The sequence below is a fragment of the Arachis ipaensis genome, chromosome B7 (assembly GCF_059453495.1).
Source record: "Arachis ipaensis isolate K30076 ecotype BB chromosome B7, ASM5945349v1, whole genome shotgun sequence".
Lineage (NCBI taxonomy): Eukaryota > Viridiplantae > Streptophyta > Magnoliopsida > Fabales > Fabaceae > Arachis > Arachis ipaensis.
The window spans coordinates 139,791,427-139,810,289 of NC_142442.1; the positions used below are offsets into that span (position 1 = coordinate 139,791,427).

The 18,863-nt window shown below is 29.8% G+C and overlaps 2 protein-coding genes and 1 pseudogene across 3 annotated transcripts; 2 read left to right on the forward strand and 1 right to left on the reverse strand.

Moving 5' to 3' along the window:
• Window positions 1–390: 390 nt before the first annotated feature.
• Window positions 391–7,961, reverse strand: LOC107606208 (MADS-box protein AGL24). 2 transcript variants are annotated; one of them, XM_088494145.1, is made up of 9 exons: window positions 7,838–7,961; window positions 7,067–7,264; window positions 3,322–3,400; window positions 2,354–2,415; window positions 2,160–2,259; window positions 1,884–1,925; window positions 1,577–1,618; window positions 1,191–1,393; window positions 391–641 (listed from the first exon to the last, which is right to left on the reverse strand). In XM_088494145.1, the coding sequence occupies exons 2-9, from the start codon at window positions 7,246–7,248 to the stop codon at window positions 623–625; spliced, it is 729 nt and encodes a 242-aa protein (XP_088350271.1). In that variant the 5' UTR covers window positions 7,249–7,264; window positions 7,838–7,961; the 3' UTR covers window positions 391–622. The 2 variants fall into 2 exon arrangements, with proteins under 2 accessions (XP_088350271.1, XP_088350272.1); XM_088494146.1 differs by lacking the exon at window positions 1,577–1,618 and having other exon boundaries at window positions 7,838–7,930.
• A 5,117-nt stretch (window positions 7,962–13,078) lies between these two features.
• LOC107607908 (uncharacterized) lies at window positions 13,079–13,558 on the forward strand. The gene has a single exon (XM_016309802.1). The coding sequence runs from the start codon at window positions 13,079–13,081 to the stop codon at window positions 13,556–13,558; it is 480 nt and encodes a 159-aa protein (XP_016165288.1).
• A 1,959-nt stretch (window positions 13,559–15,517) lies between these two features.
• LOC148554336 (uncharacterized) lies at window positions 15,518–16,181 on the forward strand (annotated as a pseudogene).
• The last annotated feature ends 2,682 nt before the right edge of the window (window positions 16,182–18,863 follow it).

An 18,863-nucleotide genomic window follows, 5' to 3' on the forward strand; every position in this document is an offset into this window, starting at 1 on the left:
TTTTTCAGATTGGCAGGTTCAAAATCTCACATCAATCTGTCTTTTTTGACAATTTTAGCGGATTGACTCGACAAATTTAACCTGTTTTGTCACCCCTATAATTAAATGAATGCATGTGTAAAAAAATTTACATTATTACTACATTAAAATTAAATTCTATAAAACCTTGCAAACTTTTTAAAATTCAAATCCAGAATTTTACACAAAATACTCCAACAAGAAGAAAGTTATATTCTGGATTCAGCAAAAAGTTAAAATAACAAAGTTACTGAAAAAAGTAGTCTCTGTTTTATGAATTTATACGTGAATCTAATTATATAACATCATATCAGTAAAAATAAATATTTTTTATATTGGCCATATAAATAATTATTTAAAATAACAGATATAATTACATAATTATATAAACATTTTATAGTGTATCAAAATTAATTTTTTTTATAGGTTTAATTTCTTTTGTTTTCTTCTTACAACGAATCGATTATTAGTTATTACCCTGATTTAATGGTCCTATACATGTGGGTTCACATGTACTGTAAGACCAACAAAATCACATGATGCTGATTGGCAAACATCTTCACATTTTACACGCCGAAGAGAGGTTAGGTACCTCGCAACACCTTTAGTTAGAGAAGGGCAACCTGTCAAAATAATTAAAAGTACTTGTTCAAAATGTAACTAGAAATTGAATCACATTTTTATAGAACTAAACAGTAAAATAGAATAATATCACTGGAACTTCCTATGAAGATGACACAGTTAATTAACAGAAAAATATTCGATTCATCAGTTAAAGTTAGATTAAGAAAGAAAAAAAATAGATCAATTAATAATTACTCATAAAAAATAAATCAAATATTTTTTCGGTTAAACGCCTGATAGTTGTCAATGTTTAAGTTTGCATCTTCGTATGAAAAGACAACTATAAATATTTTTGTAGTAATTTTTATCAATTTTAATTATACTTTATTTAATACACAGATGATACAAATTATTTTATACAATCATTTAATCATATTTATTTTTAGTATCAAGTGGTGATTTCAAAAAAATAATTGTATTTAATTTGTTGATATAGCAATATATAATTAAGCACATGTAAGAAATTTAATTACTCTCTGTGTATCTATAAAATTAAAGACGGTTTATTCCGAAGCTGAGGGCATGCATGGTATATTAATAATACTTACCCTAACTTGAGAGAAGTGTCTGACGAATCATCCTCTGGAGGAAGGTTACTGCTGCAACTGCTAATGTTATTCATAGATTCTATGAATGAGGTACCTTCCTCATCGTTATTATTATTAATATTATTATTATCATTCCCATCAATAGTATCATCCAAATCCAATAGAAATGGAGGATTATTTTTCCCTTTTCGCAGAACAGCCACCTGCATAGATATTACCTCATCGCTTCATAAACCACAGGGAAAATAAAACTAAATCAATGGGGTTCATATAAAGTGTTATGCAACTATGCAAGAATACTATATCTCTATTTATCAAACATATATATATATATATATATGTATATTTTAATGTAAATTTTGAGTGAGATTAAATTATTTTATTACCTTTTGCTTTAACTGCTTGTTCTCCTCTTCCAACGTAATCCCCTTTCAATTGTTTACGAAGTTCAGGAATGCGCGAATGACAATAAGAAAAAAGGAAAAGTTTAGGGCCAGCAATTTTTGTGTTTTGTAACCAGCATTTAACCATCAAGAGAAAAGTGAGTGATCTCTCATCATTGGATGTAATCTCACACCATTAAAAAAATTATTGATTGCCAATTGATGGTTACAAAACACAAAAATTGCTGACCCCTTAGCACTCCTCTTTATAATAATCATGAAGGAAGCTATCAACGAGTACTGAACAAACCTTATTCTGAAGTTGCAAAATCTCGCCCATAATCCGCTTCTCCTGATCAAATGTGATTGCATCGTTATTATTAAAGTTTAGTTAACATATCATCTAATAAAAATACATATTAAAATTATTAATTGAAAAAAATAATGAAAAATATGTAAAATTTAAAGTTTTAGTACATTTCTTATGTATTTATCAAAAGAAAAAATTTAAAAAATTTTAAAATAATAAAATCAACATGTTACTGTTATTTTTATTATTATTTATTGTCATCATCATGATGATTACCTTCATGCGAATGACACGATCGAGTCCTGTTTCAAGTGTTTTCTCCAAGTTCTGCAAGCCCCTCAAGTCTAATCCTTCAAGATCCTCACCATCCATCCTCCTAATTTATCCATATGTAAAATTAAATAACACTTCTATCATATTTTAATCTTTTTTAATTTTATTTCAACGAGATTGAATATAAATATATGCACCTTAGTTCTTGAGTTCGTTTTGCAACTTCCTCACATAACTTGGCGCTACTATTATCCTCAATCTGCAACGGGAAATCGAAGAACCGGTAACTACTAAGTTGTTAATAGTTTTATCAACTGGAATTTATGGAACCGATCCAAAGCCTAGAAAGAATCAACCTAATAATGGATATGAAAAATTATTTGGAGTCCTACAAATTTTATCTTTTCAATATTTAAATTTTTTATTCTTTTAAATATTAAGAGGATAATTAAAAAGATGAATTAAGACTCCTAATTATTACTCAAGGATTATAATTATACTCGTCTAAAGTGCAAGGTACGTTATGTTACAAAAATTGATCAAAATTGGTACAAAAATTAAAAATCAATATATATAGTTCATATTATATACATGTGCATGTACGTATATAACTAAATTAGTATGATTTTTTTATTAATTATATGCTTTCATATAAAACCGGATAAAACATAAAGGTAGCGTTTGGTGGAGAGACAGAGATAAAAAGATTGAGACTGAGAGACAGAAATGAAGAGACAGAGATTGAAATAAATTTTAGTATTCTGTTTGGTGCAAAATGGAAGACAGAAATTGAAATAAGAATAAAATTCTAATTTAATTTGCACAAAAGATAAAATTAGAATTAATTAATTGAAATGAGGATATTTTAGGTATAAAATGTTATTAAAGTTTCAATTTTCATCTTTAAAAATTTTAGTCCCCTGTGTCCCTACATTTTGGAGGTACTGAAATACTGAAATTTTAGAGACAGAGATAAAAATTTTAGTATCAGTCTCTAAACCAACAAAAATAATACTGAATCTCAGTCTTTTCGTCTCTATCTCAATATCTCAAAACAAACGCTACCAAAAGATACTAGTGCATAAGTATATTAATAATAGAGAGATATAAGTCAAAAATAGATATTCATTAATAAACCTAGCTAGTTGAGAATTTATTCCTATACCTGCAGGTTCGGAAGTCTTTCCAATTTGTTGATGTCATGAAAGTGCCCATTATTATACCTTTTAATTGTGTCGTCCAAACTTTTTCAATTCAAAACAAAATGAGAGACAAAGATTAGCCAGAGAACAGGTCAGAAGTAGTAGCCATCAGTCACCATAAACTTAATATTGATCCATTTTTGAAGAAGCAAACATTATGCATGATGGAAAATATATATTTGATTAATAATCCCCAAGTCTCTCATGTCTAACCCGCAATTTCAGATGATCACCAATATATATTTTCAATTTTTCATTGCAATTGCTGCCCCTAATGTTACCAACTAAATAAACATAAATGTCCTCATCATACCACATGCTAGCTAGGTTAATAAATTGTGCATACGGTGAAAAAATAAAATAAAAAATAAAAAATTCCTCATCACGAACATGAATAATTTAGGCATGAAAGTTATAATTCATTATTTATAAATTTAATTTTTATACCATATCAATACCAGTGTAAAGTTTTGATTTGATAGTGTAAAATATAAAAAATGTATTATAAATTATCACATTAATAAAAGCATGTAATTTTTAAATTTACTATTTACAAATTTATCTAAGTATATAAATTTAATTAAATAATTATATAAAAAATTTTATATTATTAATATATTAAAATTAAACTCTTATTTTATTATTTTATTATATCAACGGAAGTCAAATAATAATTAGAAAAAGTATGAAATATATCAAAAAAATATCTTATATAATATAAAAGGTGGTTCATTGGAAGATATATATATATTACATTTAAACTAGTTAGTGCATCTATATTTATAATATCTCCTTAATTTTTTTTATTAAAGTTATCTTTAGGTACTGTCACGACGATACCATTTTTTCTTTTTAATTTAGACTGATAAAAAAATTAATATAAATAGTTATATTAATGGTTAAATATGATTTTGGTCTCTAAAGTAGGGGTTGAAAAATTTTTTCGTCTCCAACCTTTTTTTGCTTACAAAATCGTCCTTAAGGTTCAACATAATTTTAAAATGATATTTCGGACCAAAATACCCTTCTCTTCTTCCTTTTCTTCTTCATCACACAATCAAATGATTTTTAAACAATTCTAGCAGTAATTTCCAGCAATTCAGCACAAAACAGAAAATTATATATACAGTTAACCATTTTCAAATAATTCCAGCAGTAGTTATAGCAAATCAACAATTTCAACGCTTTCATTCCAAACAAATTCAGCAGCAACTTTCAGCAATTCAATTCAAACCAAACACTTTTTAGTATTCTCAGAACCTAATAACCTAAGCTAATCCTATCATACCCACCTAAAATTCACTAACGAAAAATCAAAATCCAACTAAACTAATCCAGAATCAAATCAAGGAACTAAGACTAACCAAAAACAGAAATTGAAACCAAAATGATAACATGGATTATGAAAATAGAAAACAGAAAAGAAGGGACAGGAGAGGCAGTGGTGTTGCGAGAAGCAGGGGTAGTGTAACAGTTGGTGAAGCACCGGCGGTCTGGGCATGACGGGAAAGGGCTGGAGCTACCGTCAGTTCTGGTGTTTTGGTGGCTCTGGTTCCTTCTGCAATAGGGATTGAGGGAGGCACGGGCGAGATAGCGTAAACGGTGCTGGGTGGAGATGGTGGTTCGCGGAGGTGAATGAAGAAGAAGGCGGAACCATGGTGTTGCTAGGGTTAGCGCGAAGGGGAGAAGAGGGAAGAGGGTCGCGGTGGAGATGAGGCAACGGACAATGAAAAAGAAGGGCTCCACGTTGCTGCGCGGTGGTGAATCAGGGGAGGCTCCATGGCTTCATCTTTTTCTTATTTCTTTCTTTCTTTTAGTTGAATGAATATAAATCCATTCCCTTCCAAGTAATTTTGCAGCATTATGTGTTTCTTCTTCTTCTTTGTTTGATTTTTTTTATTTTTATTATTGTTAAAAGAGTAAAACAAAAAGAAACTTGAGAAAGTAAATAAAAAGAAAAAGATGAATTAGAAAAAAAGAAGAAGAAAATTGTGATGATGATGAAAAAAAAGAAGAAGCAACAGCAGAAGATGAGGAGGAGGAAGAGAAAGAGTTTTAAATTATGCAGAACTTATCAGCACACATACACCGAAAATTCTTAAACAATACACTCGAATATCTTCGTGTTACACCAAAATTTGTTACAAATACAGAAAAATGTTTCCTCTAATGCTGCATTTTTTTTCTTCTTCTTCTTTTCCTTATTTCTTTCTTTCTTTTAGTTGAATGAATGTAAGTTCATCCTCTTCCAAGTAATTTTACAGCATTATGTGTTTCTTCTTTTTCTTTATTTGATTTTTTTTTGTTTTTATTCTTGTTAATAGAGTAAATCAAAAAGAAATTTGAAAAGATAAAACAAGAAAAAAATAGATGAATAAGAAAAAAAAATGATGATGAAAAAGAAGAAGAAAAAATAGCAGAAGATAAGGAGGATGGAGAAGAAAAATTTTGAATTATCCATAACTTATCAGCACACATACACCGAAAATTTTTAAACAATACACTCAATATCTTCGTGTTACACCCAAATATCTTTGTGTTACACCCAAATTTGCTGCAAATATAGAAAAATATTTTCTTTAATGCAGAACTTTTACATTACACTCAATTCAAACCATCAACGATAAAACATTATTCACCTATAGAATCATAAACTATTAACGAAAAAATTAATTAGATTTGAACCACACCTCAACCATTTGATTGGATTTAAAATAATAATCAATTTCGTTTTGATTTAATTGACAATCTGAACTTGAATTATTCATTATCTTCAACAACGAGATAACTGATGATGGAGGAGAAAGAGGAAAAGGAATGAGAAGAAGAAATTCCAATGAAAAAAGAAGGAGGAGGAAGAAGTGGTGTTGGTGACGACGACAACGAAAGAGAAAATAACAAAGAAAAAGAAGAACGTACAGCAAGAAGAAGAAGAACGTGCAGTAACGATACGAAGAAGAATGTACGCGCGTAAATATAAATGACTTGGATAGACTTGGATCAAAAAATGATTTATATGCGAAGAATAATTGTTAAATATATCCCGTACAATCGTTATTGTATCTAAAGCCCTAATTAGGATTTCTTAAATCCGAAGATGAACATTTTCTCGAAGGAATATCCCATATATACTAATGACAGTGCATGCATATTTGAATGGAAAAAAAGTGCATATAAATTAAACTTCACAAAACATACATAGATTATGTATGTATGTGCCACAGTATGGTCAATTAATAACAGTTTATTTATATTGATCTCCTCACATTATTCTCAATTCCTGTGCCTACGGTGTAGTACTCAATGTTCAACCTAATATATATATGTCTCTGTGTGGGTTCAACAAGGACATCAGAGAAATGATAAGAACATAGAAAATACTAGTTAGATTGAAAACTCGAAAGTTATAGTTTACTCCATTTAGTACATCTTCCAATCAAATCAAATATACAGTGCGCACATACTAATTATTACCGTCCTGCGATAGTAATAGGTAGAGATATAATTATTCCATATCTTTATATATTAGCTTAAATTTTAAAAATAAATAATATCATTCTATGACATCAAAATTTAACAAATTTATATTATTGAGCAAATTAAAATTAAGAAGTATGTGATTCGAGATATGTTAAACAATATAATAATCTTATTAAATGTATATTAAAATTAATTATCTAAATTTTACTAATAATAATAAGAGCGTACCTGGAACTGGCATAATGAAAGAGCTTGCCGGTAGCTGAGAAAACAATGAGAGCAAGCTCAGCATCACAAAGCACAGAAAGCTCATGAGCCTTCTTCAACAGCCCTCTCCTCCTCTTCGAAAACGTTACCTGCCTTGCCGCTACGTTATCGATCTTCTTTATCTTTATCTTCGTCCTCGTCATCGATCGATCGAACTTTCTGCACAAACAGAAATTTAGGGGGAAAAAAACCCTAAAAATTGAAGAAAGAAAACCCTAGCTAGGTAGGTAACCAAAAACAACAGTACCAATAGTAGTTCTATCTCTTCAGATCTGACTAAAACGGAGAAACCGAAGGGGAAAAATTGAAAGTATGTAGCAGTTGAGGCAGCAAATTAAAAAAGTGAATTAACAAAGCAAGCTAATTAAGCTCATTCATCAAAATAGATATATGAACTTTAATTTGTGTGGTGGTTACTGGTTGCTCTTGATTTTGAGGACTATATAATTAATAATAACCACTTGAACACTACTTCTCCAACATTAATTTGATCGATCTATCCATATATGGAAATAAAACTGAACAAAAGAAATTATTATTATTATTATTATTAGAGCGATTGATGAGTAGTTTGAGGAATAATAAGGAGGAGAAAAGGAATAATAGCGACAAATTCTGGTGATGAGAGAGAGAGAGAGAGAGAGAGAGAGAGAGAGAGAGAGAGAGAGAGAGAGAGAGAGAGAGAGAGAGAGAGAGAGAGAGAGAGAGAGAGAGAGAGAGAGAGAGACTAACCTTGACTGTTGTGAATGCTACTATGGATGGGATGCTGAGAAAGGAAAGGAAGCATTCCCTTTATAGATAAACGATGAACACTTTCCTATTCCGTTTTCTAATTTATTTTTCCTGAATTATATATATTCTATATTATTCTCTTCTTTATTACACATATACAGTCCTTTCATCATTTTCAAGAATAATTTTTTATTTTTTAATTAAGTGGATTATGAAATATTTTTGACATTTTTAAATATATATCTTTTAAAACAATATTAGACATAAATTTGTAATTTTTTTTTATTTTTTATTCAACTACACTCTTATTAATTTATCAAAAAATATTAAAAAAATTGAGAATCAATAATTTTTTTAATAGTTTTCATCATCATTTGATCAACACAAATACTAAATTATCTTTAACAAATAAATTTTATTATTTTATATATGTAAATTTTGAAAAATATAAGTATAAATTGTATTAATTTATGTGTGTAAAATTCTAATAAATATATGTACAAATTATATATTTTGTATGCAAAAAATATCTATAAATATGGATGTAAATTATTGTTGACAAAAAATAATAATATTTACTAATAATATAGTATTCATAAAAAAAAGATTTAATTTCTATAAATAATACATAATTCAAAAATAAAATAATTCTTAATTTTTTTAAATGTACTTCTTTTATTTTAGAATACAAACAAATAAACCCTATATAAATGTTACATAAATCTACAAAAATATAGTAATGTTATGTTCAATTTGTCTCTTTTAGAAGTTTTTTTTTCTATCTCGATCTATTGCACGGGGTGTGTGTCTCTTAGAAGTAATCTTATGCTAATTTTGTAATTTTTTACTTAAAAATGTATGTGAGTTAATAATTAATTATTAGAACATCGTTATTATTATTATTTGGTTTTACAAAAATGTTTTGTGTAGGGGTTACTTTTCGTACACATGATAATAACCATACATATATATACCACAGGCTGTCTGACATGGATGGATGCAATAATGGCATCACCTCTCAGTATTTTTAGTTTTTTTACTACTATTGTATGTACGATGTGGATTAATCAATTTTTAATTAGCTCCACGTGACAACTTGTACTTGTATACCTCTCCTCCCAATATATATAGTTTAGTACCATGTCTCCCAAATTGAGTTATCTCCGATGATGTTTGGATTAAAGAATTTATTATATTGAAAATGTTTTCCATTAACATTTTTTATTTTATTTTTTCCCGAAAGGTATTCCCCACGTATCTGGGAATTAGCAATATTTTGATTTGTTGTTCAGTATGAATTATAGCTGTTTCATTGTTCATGGTAAATTATATGTTGAAGAAATATTACCAACACAGAATTTTTTTTAAAAAAAAATTGTAACCAACAAATATATAAATAGAAATAACAATTAAATGGAGGATAATTTTTGAATATATAAAAGTTGGACACTATTTCAAGTTTTGTACAAAATAGACTTTTTTTTATAGAAATTTTTTTTTATATATAAAAATAGTCTAACGGTACTTACAAATTAAATAGAAGACATTAGGTATAATCTTAAAACGAAAGTAAATATTTTTTATATTGAATTATATGTTGAAAGTGGATGGAGTCTTCTATTTTAGAAAATCTTAATAGGTAGAATAAGAGAGTTTGAGTCTCTTTTATTTTTAAATCTACATCTACATAGAGGTGTTGCAACATAATAAAATGTTTTTTCTATTTTTTCAAATATATTTAAACACTTTTTTCGGTTCGAGAATATTTTCATAAACAATAAATTTTTTTCAATTTAACTTCCTTCTATATATCAGATATTTGAATTTCGCATCAAATAACTAATAAAAGAAGATCAATACATCACAAAAGAAGAGAAATTAACCACAAATAGATTATTAAGAATCTAAATCTTAAAAGAAAAAGCTGAAAAAAAAAATATTTAGATCAAAAAATAAAAATAGTGGAAACAAAAAAAGAAAGAGAAAAGAGAAAGAAATGGCCAAGGAAAAGATAAGTGGAGAATGAAAGAAAAGAAAGAAGAAATGGAAGGAATAGAGAACATGAGACAAAAAAATCATAACTAAGAAAAGGAGAGAGAAAGAAGGAAAAAGGAAGAGAAAAAAAAAAGAGCATGTGAATGGAGAGAGGGAGAGAAAAGAAAAAAAAGGAAAAAAAAAAGATCATTGTTCTTTTTTTTTTTTTTACAGAAGAAACAAACTTTTATTTATAAAAAAGTCAAACAACACTTATAAATAACAAACAAAAAATTAGTTCTATAATTAAAAGATAAGATAAATATCTTCTATGTTAAATTATAAACTAGAAGGAGGCATAATGTTCGATTACAAAGAGTATTAAATGATAGAAATCGAGACAAATTTGAATCTCTCTTGTTTTTAAAATTATACAAATATGCTCCAACACAGTTAGATATTTTGTCTTCTTCTTAATTTAGACTTGATATGTAAGCATCTTCATAGATAAAAAGTTTCTCTCTAAATCTCGTTCTCCCAAATCTGAAGATCTGCCACAACTAAAATACCAATAAAAGAGAATGCCACAAAAAAAAAGAATATTAACCATTAGAGGGTTATTAAAAATTAAATCTCTAAAAAAGAGGCTGAAATCATAAACAGAGATAAGAAAAACAAAAAAACAACCAAAAAAAGAGTAGAAAAAAAAGATGGAACGAAAAAATAAAAATGAGGTAGAAAAAGAAGGGAAAAAAAGGGATGGGTGAAAAGTAAAAACCTTTAAAACAGACATTGAAAATGCCAAAAAAACATAAAAGAAGGAGGGAGGGGACAGAAGGGATAAGGAAGAACGTGAGAGATGGAAGAAAGAAAGTAGAGAAGGAGGAAACTTAAGGGAGAGGAGGGAGAGTGGAGGGCCACCACTGCTAAGGTAGGGGTGGCAGCGGCAACCTTCCCACAATAGTTGACTGTGTGTTACTAGGAGAGAGAAAAGAGTTTTTGACAACAGAGAGAAAAGAGTGGGTGATGATATATCTAGTATTGCTTTAAGAACATTCACAACGGTAAAAAAATGGAAGCCCTTTTCACTATTTGTTTAACAAAAAAGAATAATCCAACATTGGAGGAGTAATGGTCTAAATTCTTTCATATTGATCGAGACATTTGGAAGTCCATAAAAAAAAAAGATTTATAAACTTACATCTTTAGTATATAATTCTCACACACACACGAAGTAACGGTAATATAACTGTGTTATTGCTAATAATTTAGTATTGTATTACTTTATATATACTATTCATATACACTTCTATTTTCATAATTTTTTCTAATTTTCTTCAATCTCCTCTAAAATTTTTGAAGCTAAAGTTCTTTTGATATTTTTTTTGTTCAAAAAATGGATCCAAACAAATTCAACTCTTTTTTAAATTATTTATAAAAAAATATTCAAAATTCAAATCCCTAACAATCTCAACCTTTAAATTCTTAAATTTCAAATAAAACTTCACACTACCAAATACATTTGAAAGTCTAAATCCACAAAATTTGCCTAATTTTAATTTTTAAGGTTCCTTATAATAATTAATTTTCTGTGTTCCAACCATATAATCAAAATTCACACACACCATATTATCCATTTTCATCCATATTTAACTCCTCTATCGAAAATGTTATTCTACCATCCTTATGATTTCTAACTCAATTTAGTACATCGAGACATGACTCATTTGGTATTGGTGGCTCTTCTAATACATCCCCTCAAACTTCGATACATTTTAATCTAAATTTATAATATTCAGATTTTGCCAACTCTCGTGAATTAGATGCTATCAACCTCAATAATATTGAAATTAAAAATCATAGACAAGATAGGAATCAACACTGGCAATGAAAAGATGATGAAATATTGATTAATGCATGGTTGAGTATTTCAACTGATCCTATAGTTGGTACTGACCAAAAGGGCGAAACATTTTAGAATCGAATCCACGGCTATTGTGTAGAATTTAACGCTGACATGAAAAAAGGGAGCAGTTGTATGTAAGAAACAATGGTATAAGATTAATAAGGCGGTTGCACAATTTGCTAGTTGCTACAATCAAGCTAGTCGAAACATAAGTAGTAGCTCGAACGCTGATAATATAAAGGAGTTGGCCTATAAAATCTATTCCACAAATTATGGTCAAAAATTCACTTTTGAGAGGTATTGGAATATGCTTTGTATGGAACAAAAACGGAGAAACCAACTACAGCACAAAGTGGAGGCTCAAAGAGAATCAAGGTCAATGCAACTGAAGCATACTCATCATCATTAAATCTAGAAGCATCGTTGACCGAGAAAACTGGTGTGGATTCTTTCATTTGGCCGACAAGGATCAAAGAAGAGCAAGAGAAAGGGTGAGAAAAAAATACAAATATCTGAAAAACTTAGCAAAAAAAAATCATCGATTGTTAAAAAATTATCTCTCATGGAAGATATTAAGAAGGTTAGAGAAAAGGAACTAGTGGATAGCAAAAAGAAAAGAGAAGAGGAGAGGGAACATAGAAAAAAATTATGGCAATAAAAAGAAAAAGTTACAAATTCAAGAAGCAATGAAGAAACAAAAATTACAAACTCAGAGATATATTAAAGAAATGGAGATAAATGCAAAGGAAAAAAAATGGAAAGAATGACTAAGAAAAGAAAGAGTAATGGATATGCAATATTTAATGCTGACACCTCTACAATGAGTGAAAAACGATGAGCTCTTCATGAGATTGTATGTGAGAAAATAATTAACAAATGATTTACTTAATGGTTCCTTGTATTTATAGAGTTAGATAGTCTATTTTATTTTCATCGTGTAGATCCATATATGATGTACTTTCTTTTATTCCATTTCGGAAAGTAGTATGTTTTATTGATTTGTGATGTAACTTTTAAAATTAATCAATATTATTATATGTTGTTGTTTGTGAAAGTAACCATTGCAAAACTAACTATTTTCTAGTTGTTATAAATTAGCGTTTTAATGTAGGCAAGAAAAACTAGCCGTTATGACACAAATGTTACAAAACTAGTCGTTATGAAGTAGACGTTGTAAAATTAGCCGTTGAGAAGTAGCTACTTATTGCGGAGGACTTATAAATATCACATACTATACTTTAAAGCTAATTTCTCACCGCAAAAAAATACTAAAAATTATATTTCAATAAATGGCTAGAAATTTTAATGATATGTTTAATGAGACGTTGTATGATAAAAGAAGAAGGTGAAATAACACATTCATGGATAATTGGATTGATGAATGTTTGTTCAATGAGTCAGAAGAAAAAAATATCGAGAGAAGATCTTTTCTAACTCCTCGTAGATGGATTAAAAGAGATCGAGAAGCAGGACATGATCGCCTTTTCAAAGATTACTTTGCAGATGAGCCGGTGTATAATGCTGACATTTTTCGACGAAAGTTTAGAATGAGAATACATGTGTTTCTTCGGATAGTAGACACCCTCTCAAATGTCTATATTTATTTCCAACAGAGGGTCGATTCTATTAGGAGAAGAGGCTTGTCACCACTGCAAAAATACACTACTGCGATATGGATGTTAGCGTATGGCATAACAGCTGATGCTGTTGATGGTTATGTGCACATAAGCGGGAGCACTATAATTAAATGCTTGAAAAAATTTGTTGAAGGTGTCATTTCAGTGTTCGATGATGAATACTTGCGAAAATCAAATTCAAATGATGTACAACGCCTACTATAAATGGTGGAGGCTCGTGGCTTTCCTAGCATGTTGGGTAGTATCGACTGCTTGCATTGATAATGTGAAAAAATTGTCCAAAGATGTAGAAAGGTATGTACATGAGTGGTTATTGTGGGGTTGCAATTATAGTACTTGAGGTTGTAGCATCTTCAGACCTTTGGATATGATATGCATTTTTTGGAGTTTCTAATTCAAATAATGATATCAACGTGTTAGATCATTTACCAGTATTCGACGATATTCTAAATGATCGTGCTTCGGAGGTAAATTATACTATTAATGGTAATAATTATACTATGATATCTATTTAGCGGATGGTATTTATCCCAAACGTGCCACATTTGTCAAATCAATATCAAAGTCACAAGGAAAAAAAATGCAAGTTATTTGCACGATACCGAGAAGGACAAAAAAAAGACGTAGAGCGAGCATTCGGAGTGTTGCAAGCACGCTTTGTAATTATACGTGGTCCATCGCGATTTTGGGAAAAAGCAAAAGTTTGCAAATTAATGAGAGCTTGTATTATATTACATAATATAATTGTTAAAAATGAAAGAAATACTTATGTAGAAAATTTTGCTCAAGGCCTAGAGTATAACGATGTCGAAAATGACTTATCACAACCTCAGTTGAAAGAGGAAGATTTTGCACCGTACTATCAATTTTTCTAAAGAAATGTCTAACTTCAGAATAGACAGCAGCATCGACAACGAAAAGAGGATTTAATTAAACACATATGATAATTTTACAATGTGTGTCATTAACTATATAGTTTAACTATGATTTTCTTTATATTAAATAATTTTGCAAATTAATTTAAACTTGAATTATATATTGTGTATTGTTATTATTTATGAAGTTATTAACTTTTTTTGGAATATTAATATTTTTATAATAGTGAATTATTTTTTAATTTATAAATTTAGTAATATTATTAAAAAAATTAATAATTATATTAATTTTAATTATTTTAATTAATTAATTAATAAAATTATAATAAAAATTAAATTTAGTTTTTTTAATAAAAAAGAGAGATATTTTAAGTTTTTATTTATTATTTATAGAACAAAAATTGATGTAAAATTATATTTTTATAACAAATAAATTATAAAATAAAAATTGAAATGAGTTTCTACTAAAAATAATTAAATGGTAAATAAAACAGTTCCCCATCATTATATGTCCTTAGTCTTCGTAGAGAGAAAAGAGAGGCTTTCCTTGATGATAGATTGATAGGGAAAGGGAGTGATCGCTTTACTTACTTAGATTATTTAATTACTTTGTTTATTCAATTAGGTATAGTCGTATGAAGTTTCTTACTTTCTCTAATTATCAACTCAGTGAAATGTTTGTTTCCGAATCTTTCTATTTTATGCATTATACAAGAGCCTTGTGTCTGTCATGCCTTGTATAAAGTATATATATACAGGGCAATTTACGCAAATAAAATGATTGAGGAAAACGTTTACGCAAATATAACATTGTCAATTTCCAGACGTAAATACAACAAATGCAATTATATATAATTCGCTACACCTTGCAGCGGAATTTAATTGCACGTAATCCGCTATAGGGTTTCGCGGATTACATTGAGTACGAGGTTACACATAATCCGCTACGCCCTGTAGCGGATTATGTGTATAGTAGTGTGGCTATATATACCGCGTGAGGCTGTAGCGAAAATCAGTTGATGTTATTTTGGAAAAAAGTTAGAGAGAGAAAGTAGAGAAAAGGGAGAGAAATTTTGAAATATTTGAGTGGTTTGGAAGAATGGAGGATGAACGGCGGTTGTATCCTGATCCTGGTCCATCCCCTGAGTACCTGGACTGGTGGCACCGAGTTGCACATAGGATTCTTTCACCAGGAGTTGCTTTCGCCGACCCCAGGCCGACCCAGGTTCTGGACGATGCTATACTCAGAGGATCTTCGCAGGCGCCGACTAGAGTTCCAGCGTCCGATATGCCGGATAACAGACGTTTGGAGCGGAGACGATGCATCGGCACACGTGCCACTGATCGCGACTGGCGCTGGCTAGACGACATGATGCAGGAGGAGCACGTTGCTGGTGATGACGGAGGCCAGGCAGATCATCGCCTTCGTCGATCTTCTGCTAGACGACGAGCTGCTCGTGGTGGAGGAGCACCTCCCGTCCACCACGATGATGAGGCAGGATCGTCCCGTCAGCACCATACAGACACTCATGCTGGTGGCACCGCGGAGGCTACTATGGGTGGTACACCTTTTACCCACGTCTCTAGCTCTCAGGTACTACATGGGTGTAGCACACAGCTGTTAGCCGATCTTGCTACCACTTCTTTCACCATGGATTTGGACGATCAGTTGGGTGGACCCCAGTTCTATGCGGATTTTGCTGAGATCATACGGGGTGACGACATTCATCAGTACCAGAGCCCGATCCCAAGCGGTCCTTCAGACCCTACAGAGTATAGGCCACAGCCAGCGGATATGCCTGAGACCCAGGTTCCGAGACCCAGCTCCCGGTCGACCTGAATGAGCCCGCAGGCAGCCCGTACGACACTTGGTTCGGGATGGGGGGGACGCCACCATCTGCATTTGGAGTTGCGGCACAGGAGGCTCCGCCGGGAGATCGACGAGCGGCTAGGGTTAGGCGACCGACTCGATGTGGCACAGGCTCGCACCTACTTGGTCCATTCGGAGGCGACCATGATGTTGACGGTGACCAGCAGTAGCGTCCGACTCTCTTAATTTCTGACAGTTATCCATGTATGAATTATGACTGATTTATTTTCTGTTAGGGTTAACGACTTGTGACAGTTATATCTGTATTAGTTATGTATAATTATACCTGTAGTATTTTTGTACGAGTTACTGCGAATGACGATTGTATTTTGTATCAATTCGTGCTAAATGCATCATGGGTTTAAAACCCTAACATAAAAACACCACTATACACATAATCCGCTACATGGTGTAGCAGATTATACATAAACGCAATCTAGTCATAAACCGCTACAGGGTGTAGCGGTTTATGTGTAACCTCGCACTCAACGTAATCCGCGAGACCCTATAGCGGATTACGTGCAATTAAATTCCGCTGCAGGGTGTAGCGGATTATATATAGTTGCGTTTGTTGCATTTGCATCTAGAAATTGCCAATGTTGTATTTGCGTAAACGTTTTCCTCAATCATTTTATTTACATAAATTGCCCATATATATATATATATATAAGTTTTAATAAATGAAATTTTTAATGCTTTTAAAAGGTGAGCAAAATCGTAGATAAAATTTAATCTTAAAGTATGATTTTTGTTCTTAAAGTGCATACTAAAAATTTGTTAGTTTTTAATTTTTTTTAATTATAAAATCGTCCCTAAGACTTAAAATTAAATTTTAAAATCGTTCTTTTTATTTAAATATTAAATTTTAGACCAAATTATTCAAAACAAAAAAATTATAAAATAAAAAAAATAAAAAAAAGAGTATTTTTGCACCTGTACAGGAAAAAGAAAAGAAGAGAAGAAAAAGAAGAAGTTGTCTACAATCTACTTCTGTCTCCACTTCTGCCGGCTACTTTCATATGATCTTGGTCTCTAAAGTAAGAACGATTTTAAAATCAACTTAAACTTTAGGGACGATTTTGTATGCAAAAAAAGGTTAGAAACGCAAAAATTTTTTAACCTATATCTTAAAAACAAAAATCATATTTAACCCTAAAATTTACTTATAAAATCATGATTTAAATCCTTAAAAGTTTGATTTTTTTTCTCAACAACAAAAAAATCTTAATTTTTTGGCCAATTTATTTAGAATGTTTATAAGTAAACCATAAAATTAGTCACTGCATCTAATAGAGAATATTTCAATCATAAAAAAAATGTAAGCATTGAATTTCATATATCTAATTATTAAATAAACATAACTCCGAAACAATGTCTTATCTTTGTCATAAATAATATGTTCATTGACAATTGGAAATATATATTTAAGAGAAATTCTTTATTTTATAAATTACTTTTTTTTTTAGGCGTGAATATTTAGAATGTTGATAAATTTATTTATAAAAAAAAACTGACTTTATATTCATAAGATGGATTTCGACAGAAAAAAAAAAAATCTAAACTCAAAAAAATTATTTTAAATTTTTAAACTACCTTTCTTAACCTAATCTAAACTAACCTAACCTAACATATTTCATCCTTAATTCTCAATTCTTAAAAAGCATCACACGAATTCTCAATCCTGCACCACACTTTTTTATTATTGTTGTTGTTGTTGTAAAAATCCGATTTTTCATAGAACAATTTTCTAAACTTTTTGCGACTGAAATTTGTGAAAGTCAAGAATCACAATTTACTTCGTTTTAATGAGGTAGACCCATATAAAAAAATATTCTCATTAGAATATTATTTTTATATAAGACAAAAAAATACTTTTTAGTTTTTAATGATGACATTTAATTATCATATCTAAATTCATCTAATAAATAATTTTTACCGTTATTTCTTGATCTATTTAACTTTACAAAAATATTTTAGAGATATTTTAAAGCTAAGATAACATATGATACCGATATTATTTGTACTAGTATAATTGTTTTTCTAATTTGATACAGTAAAAATAAATGATCAAATAATTACCATTTTTGATAATTATCCTCTAAAATTAAATTATAGCCACACATTTCTCTATTCTCACATTTATTTTCCTTTTTTAATTCTTTCTCCATCACAAATTATTTTATCATGTGGTGAATAAACTTAAAAAAATTGTATGATTATCCATGACAAATTTAAGGCAAATGTATTAAAAATTTTATCCAAATTCTTCCCTAAAAATTTAGTCACCTTAATTCCATCATATGATTAAATTGTTATTCTTGGTTAGAAAGAAAGAAAAATGAGATAATATCAAATAAGAAAAAGTGAAAAAAATATTTCAACCTTATCTGTTTTCATTTTTAAGGTTGGTTTTTCTTTTACTTACCATTCTCATTTTTATCTCACTATCACAATTATTCACCAAGTTACCTAAGAGTGAAAATAAAAAGAAAGAAAGAGAAATAGCTAAACCTAAAGGAGAGGAAAAGAGAAGTTAGAGAGCTTTGTGTTCATACAATTTCATCTTCAATCTTCACAAGACTAAGATGTCTTCTCAAAAAACTAACTTGATCATACAACTCCCATCTTCTTCTTCATTTTCACATCAAAATTCTCAAGGTTAGTAAAGAGAATTTCCTTCTTTCTTCTCTTCATAAATTTGGTTCTCTATGCATATTCATGGAGAAATTATGCATGTTTCTTTCCTTGTATAGCAAGGTATTTA